The following is a 15,820-nucleotide window of genomic DNA, read 5'->3' on the forward strand; positions in this document are numbered from 1 at the left end:
ATTTTTAAATGCTAAGAAGAGGAAGAAGGTTTCCTGAAGGTTGTGGATAGCTTTCAATTTATCCCTTGCTTGTTACATCTCATTTTTATATTTTTCAATTTTCAGTGACAATTGCTACTCGCTAGATCAATGTGTATGCTAGATACAAGAAGGATATAAATTTTTAAATGCTAAGAAGAAGAAGAAGATTTCCTGAAGGTTGTGGATAGCTTTCAATTTATCCCTTGCTTGTTACATCTCATTTTTATATTTTTCAATTTTCAGTGACAATTGCTACTCGCTAGATCAATGTGTATGCTAGATACAAGAAGGATATAAATTTTTAAATGCTAAGAAGAGGAAGAAGGTTTCCTGAAGGTTGTGGATAGCTTTCAATTTATCCCTTGCTTGTTACATCTCATTTTTATATTTTTCAATTTTCAGTGACAATTGCTACTCGCTAGATCAATGTGTATGCTAGATACAAGAAGGATATAAATTTTTAAATGCTAAGAAGAGGAAGAAGGTTTCCTGAAGGTTGTGGATAGCTTTCAATTTATCCCTTGCTTGTTACATCTCATTTTTATATTTTTCAATTTTCAGTGACAATTGCTACTCGCTAGATCAATGTGTATGCTAGATACAAGAAGGATATAAATTTTTAAATGCTAAGAAGAAGAAGAAGGTTTCCTGAAGGTTGTGGATAGCTTTCAATTTATCCCTTGCTTGTTACATCTCATTTTTATATTTTTCAATTTTCAGTGACAATTGCTACTCGCTAGATCAATGTGTATGCTAGATACAAGAAGGATATAAATTTTTAAATGCTAAGAAGAGGAAGAAGGTTTCCTGAAGGTTGTGGATAGCTTTCAATTTATCCCTTGCTTGTTACATCTCATTTTTATATTTTTCAATTTTCAGTGACAATTGCTACTCGCTAGATCAATGTGTATGCTAGATACAAGAAGGATATAAATTTTTAAATGCTAAGAAGAGGAAGAAGGTTTCCTGAAGGTTGTGGATAGCTTTCAATTTATCCCTTGCTTGTTACATCTCATTTTTATGTTTTTCAATTTTCAGTGACAATTGCTACTCGCTAGATCAATGTGTATGCTAGATACAAGAAGGATATAAATTTTTAAATGCTAAGGAGAGGAAGAAGGTTTCCTGAAGGTTGTGGATAGGTTTCAATTTATCCCTTGCTTGTTACATTTCATTTTTATATTTTTCAATTTTCAGTGACAATTGCTACTTCCTAGATCAAAGTATATGCAAGATACTAGAATGATATAAATTTTTAAATGCTAAGGAGAGGAAGAAGGTTTCCTGAAGGTTGTGGATAGGTTTCAATTTATCCCTTGCTTGTTACATCTCATTTTTATATTTTTCAATTTTCAGTGACAATTGCTACTCGCTAGATCAATGTGTATGCTAGATACAAGAAGGATATAAATTTTTAAATGCTAAGAAGAAGAAGAAGGTTTCCTGAAGGTTGTGGATAGCTTTCAATTTATCCCTTGCTTGTTACATCTCATTTTTATATTTTTCAATTTTCAGTGACAATTGCTACTCGCTAGATCAATGTGTATGCTAGATACAAGAAGGATATAAATTTTTAAATGCTAAGAAGAGGAAGAAGGTTTCCTGAAGGTTGTGGATAGCTTTCAATTTATCCCTTGCTTGTTACATCTCATTTTTATATTTTTCAATTTTCAGTGACAATTGCTACTCGCTAGATCAATGTGTATGCTAGATACAAGAAGGATATAAATTTTTAAATGCTAAGAAGAGGAAGAAGGTTTCCTGAAGGTTGTGGATAGCTTTCAATTTATCCCTTGCTTGTTACATCTCATTTTTATATTTTTCAATTTTCAGTGACAATTGCTACTCGCTAGATCAATGTGTATGCTAGATACAAGAAGGATATAAATTTTTAAATGCTAAGGAGAGGAAGAAGGTTTCCTGAAGGTTGTGGATAGGTTTCAATTTATCCCTTGCTTGTTACATTTCATTTTTATATTTTTCAATTTTCAGTGACAATTGCTACTTCCTAGATCAAAGTATATGCAAGATACTAGAATGATATAAATTTTTAAATGCTAAGGAGAGGAAGAAGGTTTCCTGAAGGTTGTGGATAGGTTTCAATTTATCCCTTGCTTGTTACATCTCATTTTTATATTTTTCAATTTTCAGTGACAATTGCTACTCGCTAGATCAATGTGTATGCTAGATACAAGAAGGATATAAATTTTTAAATGCTAAGGAGAGGAAGAAGGTTTCCTGAAGGTTGTGGATAGGTTTCAATTTATCCCTTGCTTGTTACATCTCATTTTTATATTTTTCAATTTTCAGTGACAATTGCTACTCGCTAGATCAATGTGTATGCTAGATACAAGAAGGATATAAATTTTTAAATGCTAAGGAGAGGAAGAAGGTTTCCTGAAGGTTGTGGATAGGTTTCAATTTATCCCTTGCTTGTTACATCTCATTTTTATATATTTCAATTTTCAGTGACAATTGCTACTCGCTAGATCAATGTGTATGCTAGATACAAGAAGGATATAAATTTTTAAATGCTAAGGAGAGGAAGAAGGTTTCCTGAAGGTTGTGGATAGGTTTCAATTTATCCCTTGCTTGTTACATCTCATTTTTATATTTTTCAATTTTCAGTGACAATTGCTACTCGCTAGATCAATGTGTATGCTAGATACAAGAAGGATATAAATTTTTAAATGCTAAGGAGAGGAAGAAGGTTTCCTGAAGGTTGTGGATAGGTTTCAATTTATCCCTTGCTTGTTACATCTCATTTTTATATTTTTCAATTTTCAGTGACAATTGCTACTCGCTAGATCAATGTGTATGCTAGATACAAGAAGGATATAAATTTTTAAATGCTAAGGAGAGGAAGAAGGTTTCCTGAAGGTTGTGGATAGGTTTCAATTTATCCCTTGCTTGTTACATCTCATTTTTATATTTTTCAATTTTCAGTGACAATTGCTACTTCCTAGATCAAAGTATATGCAAGATACTAGAATGATATAAATTTTTAAATGCTAAGGAGAGGAAGAAGGTTTCCTGAAGGTTGTGGATAGGTTTCAATTTATCCCTTGCTTGTTACATTTCATTTTTATATTTTTCAATTTTCAGTGACAATTGCTACTCGCTAGATCAATGTGTTTGCTAGATACAAGAAGGATATAAATTTTTAAATGCTAAGGAGAGAAAGAAGGTTTCCTGAAGGTTGTGGATAGGTTTCAATTTATCCCTTGCTTGTTACATCTCATTTTTATATTTTTCAATTTTCAGTGACAATTGCTACTCGCTAGATGAATGTGTATGCTAGATACAAGAAGGATATAAATTTTTAAATGCTAAGGAGAGGAAGAAGGTTTCCTGAAGGTTGTGGATAGGTTTCAATTTATCCCTTGCTTGTTACATCTCATTTTTATATTTTTCAATTTTCAGTGACAATTGCTACTCGCTAGATCAATGTGTATGCTAGATACAAGAAGGATATAAATTTTTAAATGCTAAGGAGAGGAAGAAGGTTTCCTGAAGGTTGTGGATAGGTTTCAATTTATCCCTTGCTTGTTACATTTCATTTTTATATTTTTCAATTTTCAGTGACAATTGCTACTTCCTAGATCAAAGTATATGCAAGATACTAGAATGATATAAATTTTTAAATGCTAAGGAGAGGAAGAAGGTTTCCTGAAGGTTGTGGATAGGTTTCAATTTATCCCTTGCTTGTTACATCTCATTTTTATATTTTTCCATTTTCAGTGACAATTGCTACTCGCTAGATCAATGTGTATGCTAGATACAAGAAGGATATAAATTTTTAAATGCTAAGAAGAAGAAGAAGGTTTCCTGAAGGTTGTGGATAGCTTTCAATTTATCCCTTGCTTGTTACATCTCATTTTTATATTTTTCAATTTTCAGTGACAATTGCTACTCGCTAGATCAATGTGTATGCTAGATACAAGAAGGATATAAATTTTTAAATGCTAAGAAGAGGAAGAAGGTTTCCTGAAGGTTGTGGATAGCTTTCAATTTATCCCTTGCTTGTTACATTTCATTTTTATATTTTTCAATTTTCAGTGACAATTGCTACTTCCTAGATCAAAGTATATGCAAGATACTAGAATGATATAAATTTTTAAATGCTAAGGAGAGGAAGAAGGTTTCCTGAAGGTTGTGGATAGGTTTCAATTTATCCCTTGCTTGTTACATCTCATTTTTATATTTTTCAATTTTCAGTGACAATTGCTACTCGCTAGATCAATGTGTATGCTAGATACAAGAAGGATATAAATTTTTAAATGCTAAGGAGAGGAAGAAGGTTTCCTGAAGGTTGTGGATAGGTTTCAATTTATCCCTTGCTTGTTACATCTCATTTTTATATTTTTCAATTTTCAGTGACAATTGCTACTCGCTAGATCAATGTGTATGCTAGATACAAGAAGGATATAAATTTTTAAATGCTAAGGAGAGGAAGAAGGTTTCCTGAAGGTTGTGGATAGGTTTCAATTTATCCCTTGCTTGTTACATCTCATTTTTATATATTTCAATTTTCAGTGACAATTGCTACTCGCTAGATCAATGTGTATGCTAGATACAAGAAGGATATAAATTTTTAAATGCTAAGGAGAGGAAGAAGGTTTCCTGAAGGTTGTGGATAGGTTTCAATTTATCCCTTGCTTGTTACATCTCATTTTTATATTTTTCAATTTTCAGTGACAATTGCTACTCGCTAGATCAATGTGTATGCTAGATACAAGAAGGATATAAATTTTTAAATGCTAAGGAGAGGAAGAAGGTTTCCTGAAGGTTGTGGATAGGTTTCAATTTATCCCTTGCTTGTTACATTTCATTTTTATATTTTTCAATTTTCAGTGACAATTGCTACTTCCTAGATCAAAGTATATGCAAGATACTAGAATGATATAAATTTTTAAATGCTAAGGAGAGGAAGAAGGTTTCCTGAAGGTTGTGGATAGGTTTCAATTTATCCCTTGCTTGTTACATCTCATTTTTATATTTTTCAATTTTCAGTGAAAATTGCTACTCGCTAGATCAATGTGTATGCTAGATACAAGAAGGATATAAATTTTTAAATGCTAAGGAGAGGAAGAAGGTTTCCTGAAGGTTGTGGATAGGTTTCAATTTATCCCTTGCTTGTTACATCTTATTTTTATATTTTTCAATTTTCAGTGACAATTGCTACTCGCTAGATCAATGTGTATGCTAGATACAAGAAGGATATAAATTTTTAAATGCTAAGGAGAGGAAGAAGGTTTCCTGAAGGTTGTGGATAGGTTTCAATTTATCCCTTGCTTGTTACATTTCATTTTTATATTTTTCAATTTTCAGTGACAATTGCTACTTCCTAGATCAAAGTATATGCAAGATACTAGAATGATATAAATTTTTAAATTCTAAGGAGAGGAAGAAGGTTTCCTGAAGGTTGTGGATAGGTTTCAATTTATCCCTTGCTTGTTACATTTCATTTTTATATTTTTCAATTTTCAGTGACAATTGCTACTTCCTAGATCAAAGTATATGCAAGATACTAGAATGATATAAATTTTTAAATTCTAAGGAGAGGAAGAAGGTTTCCTGAAGGTTGTGGATAGGTTTCAATTTATCCCTTGCTTGTTACATTTCATTTTTATATTTTTCAATTTTCAGTGACAATTGCTACTTCCTAGATCAAAGTATATGCAAGATACTAGAATGATATAAATTTTTAAATTCTAAGGAGAGGAAGAAGGTTTCCTGAAGGTTGTGGATAGGTTTCAATTTATCCCTTGCTTGTTACATTTCATTTTTATATTTTTCAATTTTCAGTGACAATTGCTACTTCCTAGATCAAAGTATATGCAAGATACTAGAATGATATAAATTTTTAAATGCTAAGGAGAGGAAGAAGGTTTCCTGAAGGTTGTGGATAGGTTTCAATTTATCCCTTGCTTGTTACATCTCATTTTTATATTTTTCAATTTTCAGTGAAAATTGCTACTCGCTAGATCAATGTGTATGCTAGATACAAGAAGGATATAAATTTTTAAATGCTAAGGAGAGGAAGAAGGTTTCCTGAAGGTTGTGGATAGGTTTCAATTTATCCCTTGCTTGTTACATCTCATTTTTATATTTTTCAATTTTCAGTGACAATTGCTACTCGCTAGATCAATGTGTATGCTAGATAAAAGAAGGATATAAATTTTTAAATGCTAAGGAGAGGAAGAAGGTTTCCTGAAGGTTGTGGATAGGTTTCAATTTATCCCTTGCTTGTTACATCTCATTTTTATATTTTTCAATTTTCAGTGACAATTGCTACTCGCTAGATCAATTTGTATGCTAGATACAAGAAGGATATAAATTTTTAAATGCTAAGGAGAGGAAGAAGGTTTCCTGAAGGTTGTGGATAGGTTTCAATTTATCCCTTGCTTGTTACATTTCATTTTTATATTTTTCAATTTTCAGTGACAATTGCTACTTCCTAGATCAAAGTATATGCAAGATACTAGAATGATATAAATTTTTAAATTCTAAGGAGAGGAAGAAGGTTTCCTGAAGGTTGTGGATAGCTTTCAATTTATCCCTTGCTTGTTACATCTCATTTTTATATTTTTCAATTTTCAGTGACAATTGCTACTCGCTAGATCAATGTGTATGCTAGATACAAGAAGGATATAAATTTTTAAATGCTAAGGAGAGGAAGAAGGTTTCCTGAAGGTTGTGGATAGGTTTCAATTTATCCCTTGCTTGTTACATTTCATTTTTATATTTTTCAATTTTCAGTGACAATTGCTACTTCCTAGATCAAAGTATATGCAAGATACTAGAATGATATAAATTTTTAAATTCTAAGGAGAGGAAGAAGGTTTCCTGAAGGTTGTGGATAGGTTTCAATTTATCCCTTGCTTGTTACATTTCATTTTTATATTTTTCAATTTTCAGTGACAATTGCTACTTCCTAGATCAAAGTATATGCAAGATACTAGAATGATATAAATTTTTAAATGCTAAGGAGAGGAAGAAGGTTTCCTGAAGGTTGTGGATAGGTTTCAATTTATCCCTTGCTTGTTACATCTCATTTTTATATTTTTCAATTTTCAGTGAAAATTGCTACTCGCTAGATCAATGTGTATGCTAGATACAAGAAGGATATAAATTTTTAAATGCTAAGGAGAGGAAGAAGGTTTGCTGAAGGTTGTGGATAGGTTTCAATTTATCCCTTGCTTGTTACATTTCATTTTTATATTTTTCAATTTTCAGTGACAATTGCTACTTCCTAGATCAAAGTATATGCAAGATACTAGAATGATATAAATTTTTAAATTCTAAGGAGAGGAAGAAGGTTTCCTGAAGGTTGTGGATAGGTTTCAATTTATCCCTTGCTTGTTACATTTCATTTTTATATTTTTCAATTTTCAGTGACAATTGCTACTTCCTAGATCAAAGAATATGCAAGATACTAGAATGATATAAATTTTTAAATTCTAAGGAGAGGAAGAAGGTTTCCTGAAGGTTGTGGATAGGTTTCAATTTATCCCTTGCTTGTTACATTTCATTTTTATATTTTTCAATTTTCAGTGACAATTGCTACTTCCTAGATCAAAGTATATGCAAGATACTAGAATGATATAAATTTTTAAATTCTAAGGAGAGGAAGAAGGTTTCCTGAAGGTTGTGGATAGGTTTCAATTTATCCCTTGCTTGTTACATTTCATTTTTATATTTTTCAATTTTCAGTGACAATTGCTACTTCCTAGATCAAAGTATATGCAAGATACTAGAATGATATAAATTTTTAAATGCTAAGGAGAGGAAGAAGGTTTCCTTTATGTTGTGGATAGGTTTCAATTTATCCCTTGCTTGTTACATCTCATTTTTATATTTTTCAATTTTCAGTGAAAATTGCTACTCGCTAGATCAATGTGTATGCTAGATACAAGAAGGAAATAAATTTTTAAATGCTAAGAAGAGGAAGAAGGTTTCCTGAAGGTTGTGGATAGCTTTCAATTTATCCCTTGCTTGTTACATCTCATTTTTATATTTTTCAATTTTCAGTGACAATTGCTACTCGTTAGATCAATGTGTATGCTAGATACAAGAAGGATATAAATTTTTAAATGCTAAGGAGAGGAAGAAGGTTTCCTGAAGGTTGTGGATAGGTTTCAATTTATCCCTTGCTTGTTACATCTCATTTTTATATTTTTCAATTTTCAGTGACAATTGCTACTCGCTAGATCAATTTGTATGCTAGATACAAGAAGGATATAAATTTTTAAATGCTAAGGAGAGGAAGAAGGTTTCCTGAAGGTTGTGGATAGGTTTCAATTTATCCCTTGCTTGTTACATTTCATTTTTATATTTTTCAATTTTCAGTGACAATTGCTACTTCCTAGATCAAAGTATATGCAAGATACTAGAATGATATAAATTTTTAAATGCTAAGGAGAGGAAGAAGGTTTCCTGAAGGTTGTGGATAGGTTTCAATTTATCCCTTGCTTGTTACATCTCATTTTTATATTTTTCAATTTTCAGTGACAATTGCTACTCGCTAGATCAATGTGTATGCTAGATACAAGAAGGATATAAATTTTTAAATGCTAAGAAGAAGAAGAAGGTTTCCTGAAGGTTGTGGATAGCTTTCAATTTATCCCTTGCTTGTTACATCTCATTTTTATATTTTTCAATTTTCAGTGACAATTGCTACTCGCTAGATCAATGTGTATGCTAGATGCAAGAAGGATATAAATTTTTAAATGCTAAGGAGAGGAAGAAGGTTTCCTGAAGGTTGTGGATAGGTTTCAATTTATCCCTTGCTTGTTACATCTCATTTTTATATTTTTCAATTTTCAGTGACAATTGCTACTCGCTAGATCAATTTGTATGCTAGATAACAGAAGGATATAAATTTTTAAATGCTAAGGAGAGGAAGAAGGTTTCCTGAAGGTTGTGGATAGGTTTCAATTTATCCCTTGCTTGTTACATTTCATTTTTATATTTTTCAATTTTCAGTGACAATTGCTACTTCCTAGATCAAAGTATATGCAAGATACTAGAATGATATAAATTTTTAAATGCTAAGGAGAGGAAGAAGGTTTCCTGAAGGTTGTGGATAGGTTTCAATTTATCCCTTGCTTGTTACATTTCATTTTTATATTTTTCAATTTTCAGTGACAATTGCTACTTCCTAGATCAAAGTATATGCAAGATACTAGAATGATATAAATTTTTAAATTCTAAGGAGAGGAAGAAGGTTTCCTGAAGGTTGTGGATAGGTTTCAATTTATCCCTTGCTTGTTACATTTCATTTTTATATTTTTCAATTTTCAGTGACAATTGCTACTTCCTAGATCAAAGTATATGCAAGATACTAGAATGATATAAATTTTTAAATGCTAAGGAGAGGAAGAAGGTTTCCTGAAGGTTGTGGATAGGTTTCAATTTATCCCTTGCTTGTTACATCTCATTTTTATATTTTTCAATTTTCAGTGAAAATTGCTACTCGCTAGATCAATGTGTATGCTAGATACAAGAAGGATATAAATTTTTAAATGCTAAGGAGAGGAAGAAGGTTTGCTGAAGGTTGTGGATAGGTTTCAATTTATCCCTTGCTTGTTACATTTCATTTTTATATTTTTCAATTTTCAGTGACAATTGCTACTTCCTAGATCAAAGTATATGCAAGATACTAGAATGATATAAATTTTTAAATTCTAAGGAGAGGAAGAAGGTTTCCTGAAGGTTGTGGATAGGTTTCAATTTATCCCTTGCTTGTTACATTTCATTTTTATATTTTTCAATTTTCAGTGACAATTGCTACTTCCTAGATCAAAGAATATGCAAGATACTAGAATGATATAAATTTTTAAATTCTAAGGAGAGGAAGAAGGTTTCCTGAAGGTTGTGGATAGGTTTCAATTTATCCCTTGCTTGTTACATTTCATTTTTATATTTTTCAATTTTCAGTGACAATTGCTACTTCCTAGATCAAAGTATATGCAAGATACTAGAATGATATAAATTTTTAAATTCTAAGGAGAGGAAGAAGGTTTCCTGAAGGTTGTGGATAGGTTTCAATTTATCCCTTGCTTGTTACATTTCATTTTTATATTTTTCAATTTTCAGTGACAATTGCTACTTCCTAGATCAAAGTATATGCAAGATACTAGAATGATATAAATTTTTAAATGCTAAGGAGAGGAAGAAGGTTTCCTTTAGGTTGTGGATAGGTTTCAATTTATCCCTTGCTTGTTACATCTCATTTTTATATTTTTCAATTTTCAGGGAAAATTGCTACTCGCTAGATCAATGTGTATGCTAGATACAAGAAGGATATAAATTTTTAAATGCTAAGAAGAGGAAGAAGGTTTCCTGAAGGTTGTGGATAGCTTTCAATTTATCCCTTGCTTGTTACATCTCATTTTTATATTTTTCAATTTTCAGTGACAATTGCTACTCGTTAGATCAATGTGTATGCTAGATACAAGAAGGATATAAATTTTTAAATGCTAAGGAGAGGAAGAAGGTTTCCTGAAGGTTGTGGATAGGTTTCAATTTATCCCTTGCTTGTTACATCTCATTTTTATATTTTTCAATTTTCAGTGACAATTGCTACTCGCTAGATCAATGTGTATGCTAGATACAAGAAGGATATAAATTTTTAAATGCTAAGGAGAGGAAGAAGGTTTCCTGAAGGTTGTGGATAGGTTTCAATTTATCCCTTGCTTGTTACATTTCATTTTTATATTTTTCAATTTTCAGTGACAATTGCTACTTCCTAGATCAAAGTATATGCAAGATACTAGAATGATTTAAATTTTTAAATGCTAAGGAGAGGAAGAAGGTTTCCTGAAGGTTGTGGATAGGTTTCAATTTATCCCTTGCTTGTTACATCTCATTTTTATATTTTTCAATTTTCAGTGACAATTGCTACTCGCTAGATCAATGTGTATGCTAGATACAAGAAGGATATAAATTTTTAAATGCTAAGAAGAGGAAGAAGGTTTCCTGAAGGTTGTGGATAGCTTTCAATTTATCCCTTGCTTGTTACATCTCATTTTTATATTTTTCAATTTTCAGTGACAATTGCTACTCGCTAGATCAATGTGTATGCTAGATACAAGAATGATATAAATTTTTAAATGCTAAGGAGAGGAAGACGGTTTCCTGAAGGTTGTGGATAGGTTTCAATTTATCCCTTGCTTGTTACATCTCATTTTTATATTTTTCAATTTTCAGTGACAAATGCTACTCGCTAGATCAATGTGTATGCTAGATACAAGAAGGATATAAATTTTTAAATGCTAAGAAGAGGAAGAAGGTTTCCTGAAGGTTGTGGATAGCTTTCAATTTATCCCTTGCTTGTTACATCTCATTTTTATATTTTTCAATTTTCAGTGACAATTGCTACTCGCTAGATCAATGTGTATGCTAGATACAAGAAGGATATAAATTTTCAAATGCTAAGGAGAGGAAGAAGGTTTCCTGAAGGTTGTGGATAGGTTTCAATTTATCCCTTGCTTGTTACATCTCATTTTTATATTTTTCAATTTTCAGTGACAATTGCTACTCGCTAGTTCAATGTGTATGCTAGATACAAGAAGGATATAAATTTTTAAATGCTAAGGAGAGGAAGAAGGTTTCCTGAAGGTTGTGGATAGGTTTCAATGTATCCCTTGCTTGTTACATCTCATTTTTATATTTTTCGACTTTCTGTGACAATTACTACTTGTTAGATCAAAGTATATGCTAAATACTAGAACGATATAAATTTTTAAATGCTAAGGAGAGGAAGAAGGTTTCCTGAAGGTTATGGATAGGTTTCAATTTATCGCTTGCTTGTTACATATCATTTTTATATTTTTCGATTTTCTGTGACAATTACTACTTGTTAGATCAAAGTATATGCTAAATACTAGAACGATATACATTTTTAAATGCTAAGGAGAGGAAGAAGGTTTCCTGAAGGTTGTGGATAGGTTTCAATTTATCCCTTGCTTGTTACATCTCATTTTTATATTTTTCAATTTTCAGTGACAATTGCTACTCGCTAGATCAATGTGTATGCTAGATACCAGAAGGATATAAATTTTTAAATGCTAAGGAGAGGAAGAAGGTTTCCTGAAGGTTATGGATAGGTTTCAATTTATTCCTAGCTTGTTACATCTCATTTTTCAATTTTCAGTGACAATTGCTACTTGCTAGATCAATGTATATGCTAGATACTAGAACGATATAAATTTTTAAATGCTAAGGAGAGGAAGAAGCTTTCCTGAAGGTTGTGGATAGGTTTCAATTTATTCCTGGCTAGTTACATCTCATTTTTATATTTTTCAATTTTCAGTGACAATTGTTACTTTCGTTGACGTTCAATACGTTCGCTAGAAATTGAAACGATATAGTCTTAAATGGTAAGGAGAGGGAATAGGCTTTCTCAAGATTGTGGATATAATTCCAAAATCTGCATCTATCCATCACAAAATTAGCAAGATAGATGGTTGCATTTCTGAGCAACATAAAAAGTAACAATTAGATGTGTATATGTTTTGCTTTAGATGAAAAATTTGATACATGATAACATACACAGGAAGTATCATTAGAAAGAAGTTAAATTTTCACAGGAGACCTTTGAATTTAATACGTTTATAACATTTCATGGAACGTATCTATTATAGATAATATCTAAGGAATTTATTACAGTCTTTTATGAAATATATTTTTGACTTTTTATAAATTATTTATTACAGAATATTTTTTCAATTCCTACTTACAACATCAATACATATAGTAAAAATTGGATATATACAGAGTCTTAAATGATAAGAAGAGAGAGTAGACTTTCTGAAGACTGTGGATATCGTTCCAAAACTCTACATCTATCTACAGCCTGAGTAAAAACTTTAAGGCCAGTAAAAATTTTTGAGAAAATGGAAACATATAAACTGAGGAATTAAAATATCATTTGATTGATAATTATTAAGCTTAAATAAAAGTAAAAAAAGTAGAAAAATTAATTTGCAAATATTTTATTATTAGAAAATATTACAGAACACACAGATGAATATTTGAGCCTGAGTAAAAACTTTAAGGCCAACATAAAAAATAAAATATAAGAAAAAAATTACAAATTCTTAGAAGGTTGTGTAGGAGCCATTTCTTCGAATTACTTCAAATATTCTTGTTTTCATGCATGAAACGAGTTTTTGACAAAGGGTGGTGTCGGTTTTATACCATTCATCTTTGATCGTAGATTTCAGCTCTGTTGTTGATGTAAAATGTCTCCCATTTGCATAAACTCATCTTGCTAAGTCACTCCAAAGGTTCTCGATTGGGTTGAGGTCAGGTGATCTAGCTGGCCATTTCACAGTTTCAACATTGTTGACTTGGAACCAATTTTTTTGTGCTGTTACTCGAATGGATCGATGCATTGTCTTGCTGATATTTCCAGTTTTCTCCAGCAAGACATTCAGCATTTGGCAAAAGATGATTTGTAAGGACATTTTGGCATCCTTGTGAATTCATTCTACCTGAAACGAATGCAATTGACCCTACACCATTGTAAGCAAAACAGCCCCAAGTCATGACAGACCCTCCACCTAATTGGCTCTTGGGGAATATTTCTTTTTCATTTCTTATATCATGTCAGTAGAAATTCCACCATCTGGTCCATCCAAATTCCATTTTTTTTTTCGTCAGAAAAAATAATTTCTATCCATTGGTTGTCCCAGATCATGACTTTCTGGCCAAAGTTCAAACGCTCTATTTTGTGTCTCTGCAGTAACTGAGGCTTAGTCAATTTTACTGTATAAGTGAACCTTCCAGACCTTCTAATTGTGTTATAAATCGTTTTTTGACAAACTTTTAAACCTTTCTTCGGAATCAGTTTCCTGGTTGAGTACTTTCCAGTAGATGCAAGTTAGCAAACTCTTCTTTCATCACGCGAGGACAAAGCTTTAGGTCTTCCCCAGTATTCTTTTTACCATAATTGTCTTTCCATTTAAAAAAATTATTGACTACAGTCTTTGATCTTCCTATCTTTATCGCAATAGCACGACTACTCATTCCTGTTGAAGACAAAGCTTCAATCTGTCCTCTTTCACGATCAGTTAACTTCTTACCCTTCGCCATCTTCACAAAGATCACCAATACTTCGAAGAAACGTATGACAAATATGAAAATTGCAGCGTTGTCAGAAGCTAGTAGTTACAATGGTAATTACACGATTATATTATATTTATTTTAAAAAAATGACTGGTGGCCTTAAAGTTTTTACTCAAGCAGAAATACTAACTTTTTAAATAACTACATGTTTCTCATAATTATGTATTTACAAATTATGTTTATGGCCTTTATTTCTTATCAATGAACTTTAATAATTAATATTATTTGAATCCCTTTTATTTCATTTTGAATTTTTTCAAAAATGTTTACAGGCCTTAAAGTTTTTACTCAGGCTGTAACACCAAACTAGCAAGACAGATGGTTGTATTTTTGTGCAATATAAAATCTAACAAATAGATTTACTTATTTCTTACTTCGGATGAAAGATTTTTAATAACAGGCAAAAACATTTCTTTAGAAAGGATCTAACTTCATGATTATAACGCTAGAGTTAGAATTGTGAAAAATATGGTAGAGGTTCTATTGTTGGTTTGCTTGTGTTTTATGGCACAAAAGCTATCTTTGGCTAAGCTGCGATACATTCATGGAATTAAAATATTTGTATCAATTTATAATAAAATCAAAACATGGAATATCTACAAAATCAAAATGTCTAAAAGCGTAAAAATATGAGTCGTGAAAAAGTGCAACAAAGATGTAAGGTATGATACAGTACTAAAAAGCGTGGCTAATGTTTATATATTACTATAAAAACCAATATTTAAAAAAAACAACTAAAAAGTTTAACATGCGGAGGTTTGGAAAAATATTCGCACAAATCAGGGTGAAAAAATGTAAAACGCTGTAAAAAAAAACCATGGAATTTTACCAGAATGTGTAAAACAGACACAGAGCTATTACAAATTGAGCAAAATGGAGTTGGCTCCTTCATCAACAATTGTAGGTGGGTGAATCGAGTGTGCCCAATCTTCAACCTAGTTAAAATTGTGTCCAGATTTTATTGTAGATAATATCTGAAGAATTTAATAGAGTTGTTTATGAAATATATTTTTGACTTTTTCTAAATTATTTATTACAGAATGTTTTCCCTTGTCGGCTCAAAGCAGTTCATATAGTTAATGCACCGTCAATTTTTTCACCTATCTGGAAATTTGGACAACCATTTGTATCCAAAAAGATTCTGACTAGAGTACGTACTTTAATCATTTTCATTTGCATGAATGAATTTATTATTTGCTTATAAATATATGAAAAGTATACAAAAAATAGAATTTCTATTTTTCAGTTTTTTCTTCATACAAAAAATGATGACTGGGAAAAACTGCATGCTCATATTTCTCCAGAAATCCTACCAGAAAAGTATGGGGGAAAATTAAAACAAGAAGAATTGATCAATTGTCTTGAGGACTTGGAAGAAATGGAAAAGAAATTTCGTAAAATGTTAGAATTCGGCTTCATCAAAACGAAAAAAAATCGACAAGCTCACAAAGTCTTTCATTAAAAATTGAAGATTTCTTTTCATACCATCTCCTTGATATAATGCGAAAAGTTTTCAACATTCAAGAACGTCAACTATTTTTTCACTAATGTGAAAAAAAATTAATAATTTTCCAACATCTATTCCAAAACATCTTAGTTTCACAATACTTTAGAATTTTTTTCATCTATTTTATATTAATTTTAAAATTTATTTTTAATTATG

General features: G+C 31.2%; 1 protein-coding gene across 4 annotated transcripts in view; it reads left to right on the top strand.

Annotated features, from left to right (window-relative positions):
* Positions 1–15,820, top strand: part of LOC129976003 (alpha-tocopherol transfer protein-like) — a 41,737-nt gene extending 25,917 nt beyond the window's left edge. For 3 of the 4 annotated variants that reach the window (XM_056089329.1, XM_056089328.1, XM_056089330.1), the window contains exons 5-6: positions 15,197–15,307; positions 15,404–15,820. In XM_056089329.1, coding sequence (XP_055945304.1) covers positions 15,197–15,307; positions 15,404–15,619 — 327 coding nt within the window. In that variant the 3' untranslated portion in view covers positions 15,620–15,820. Of the gene's footprint in view, positions 1–15,196; positions 15,308–15,387 lie in introns of all 4 variants that reach the window. The other variant, XM_056089331.1, reaches the window with a different exon arrangement.

This window comes from Argiope bruennichi, chromosome 7 (assembly GCF_947563725.1).
Source record: "Argiope bruennichi chromosome 7, qqArgBrue1.1, whole genome shotgun sequence".
NCBI classification, from domain to species: Eukaryota; Metazoa; Arthropoda; class Arachnida; order Araneae; family Araneidae; genus Argiope; species Argiope bruennichi.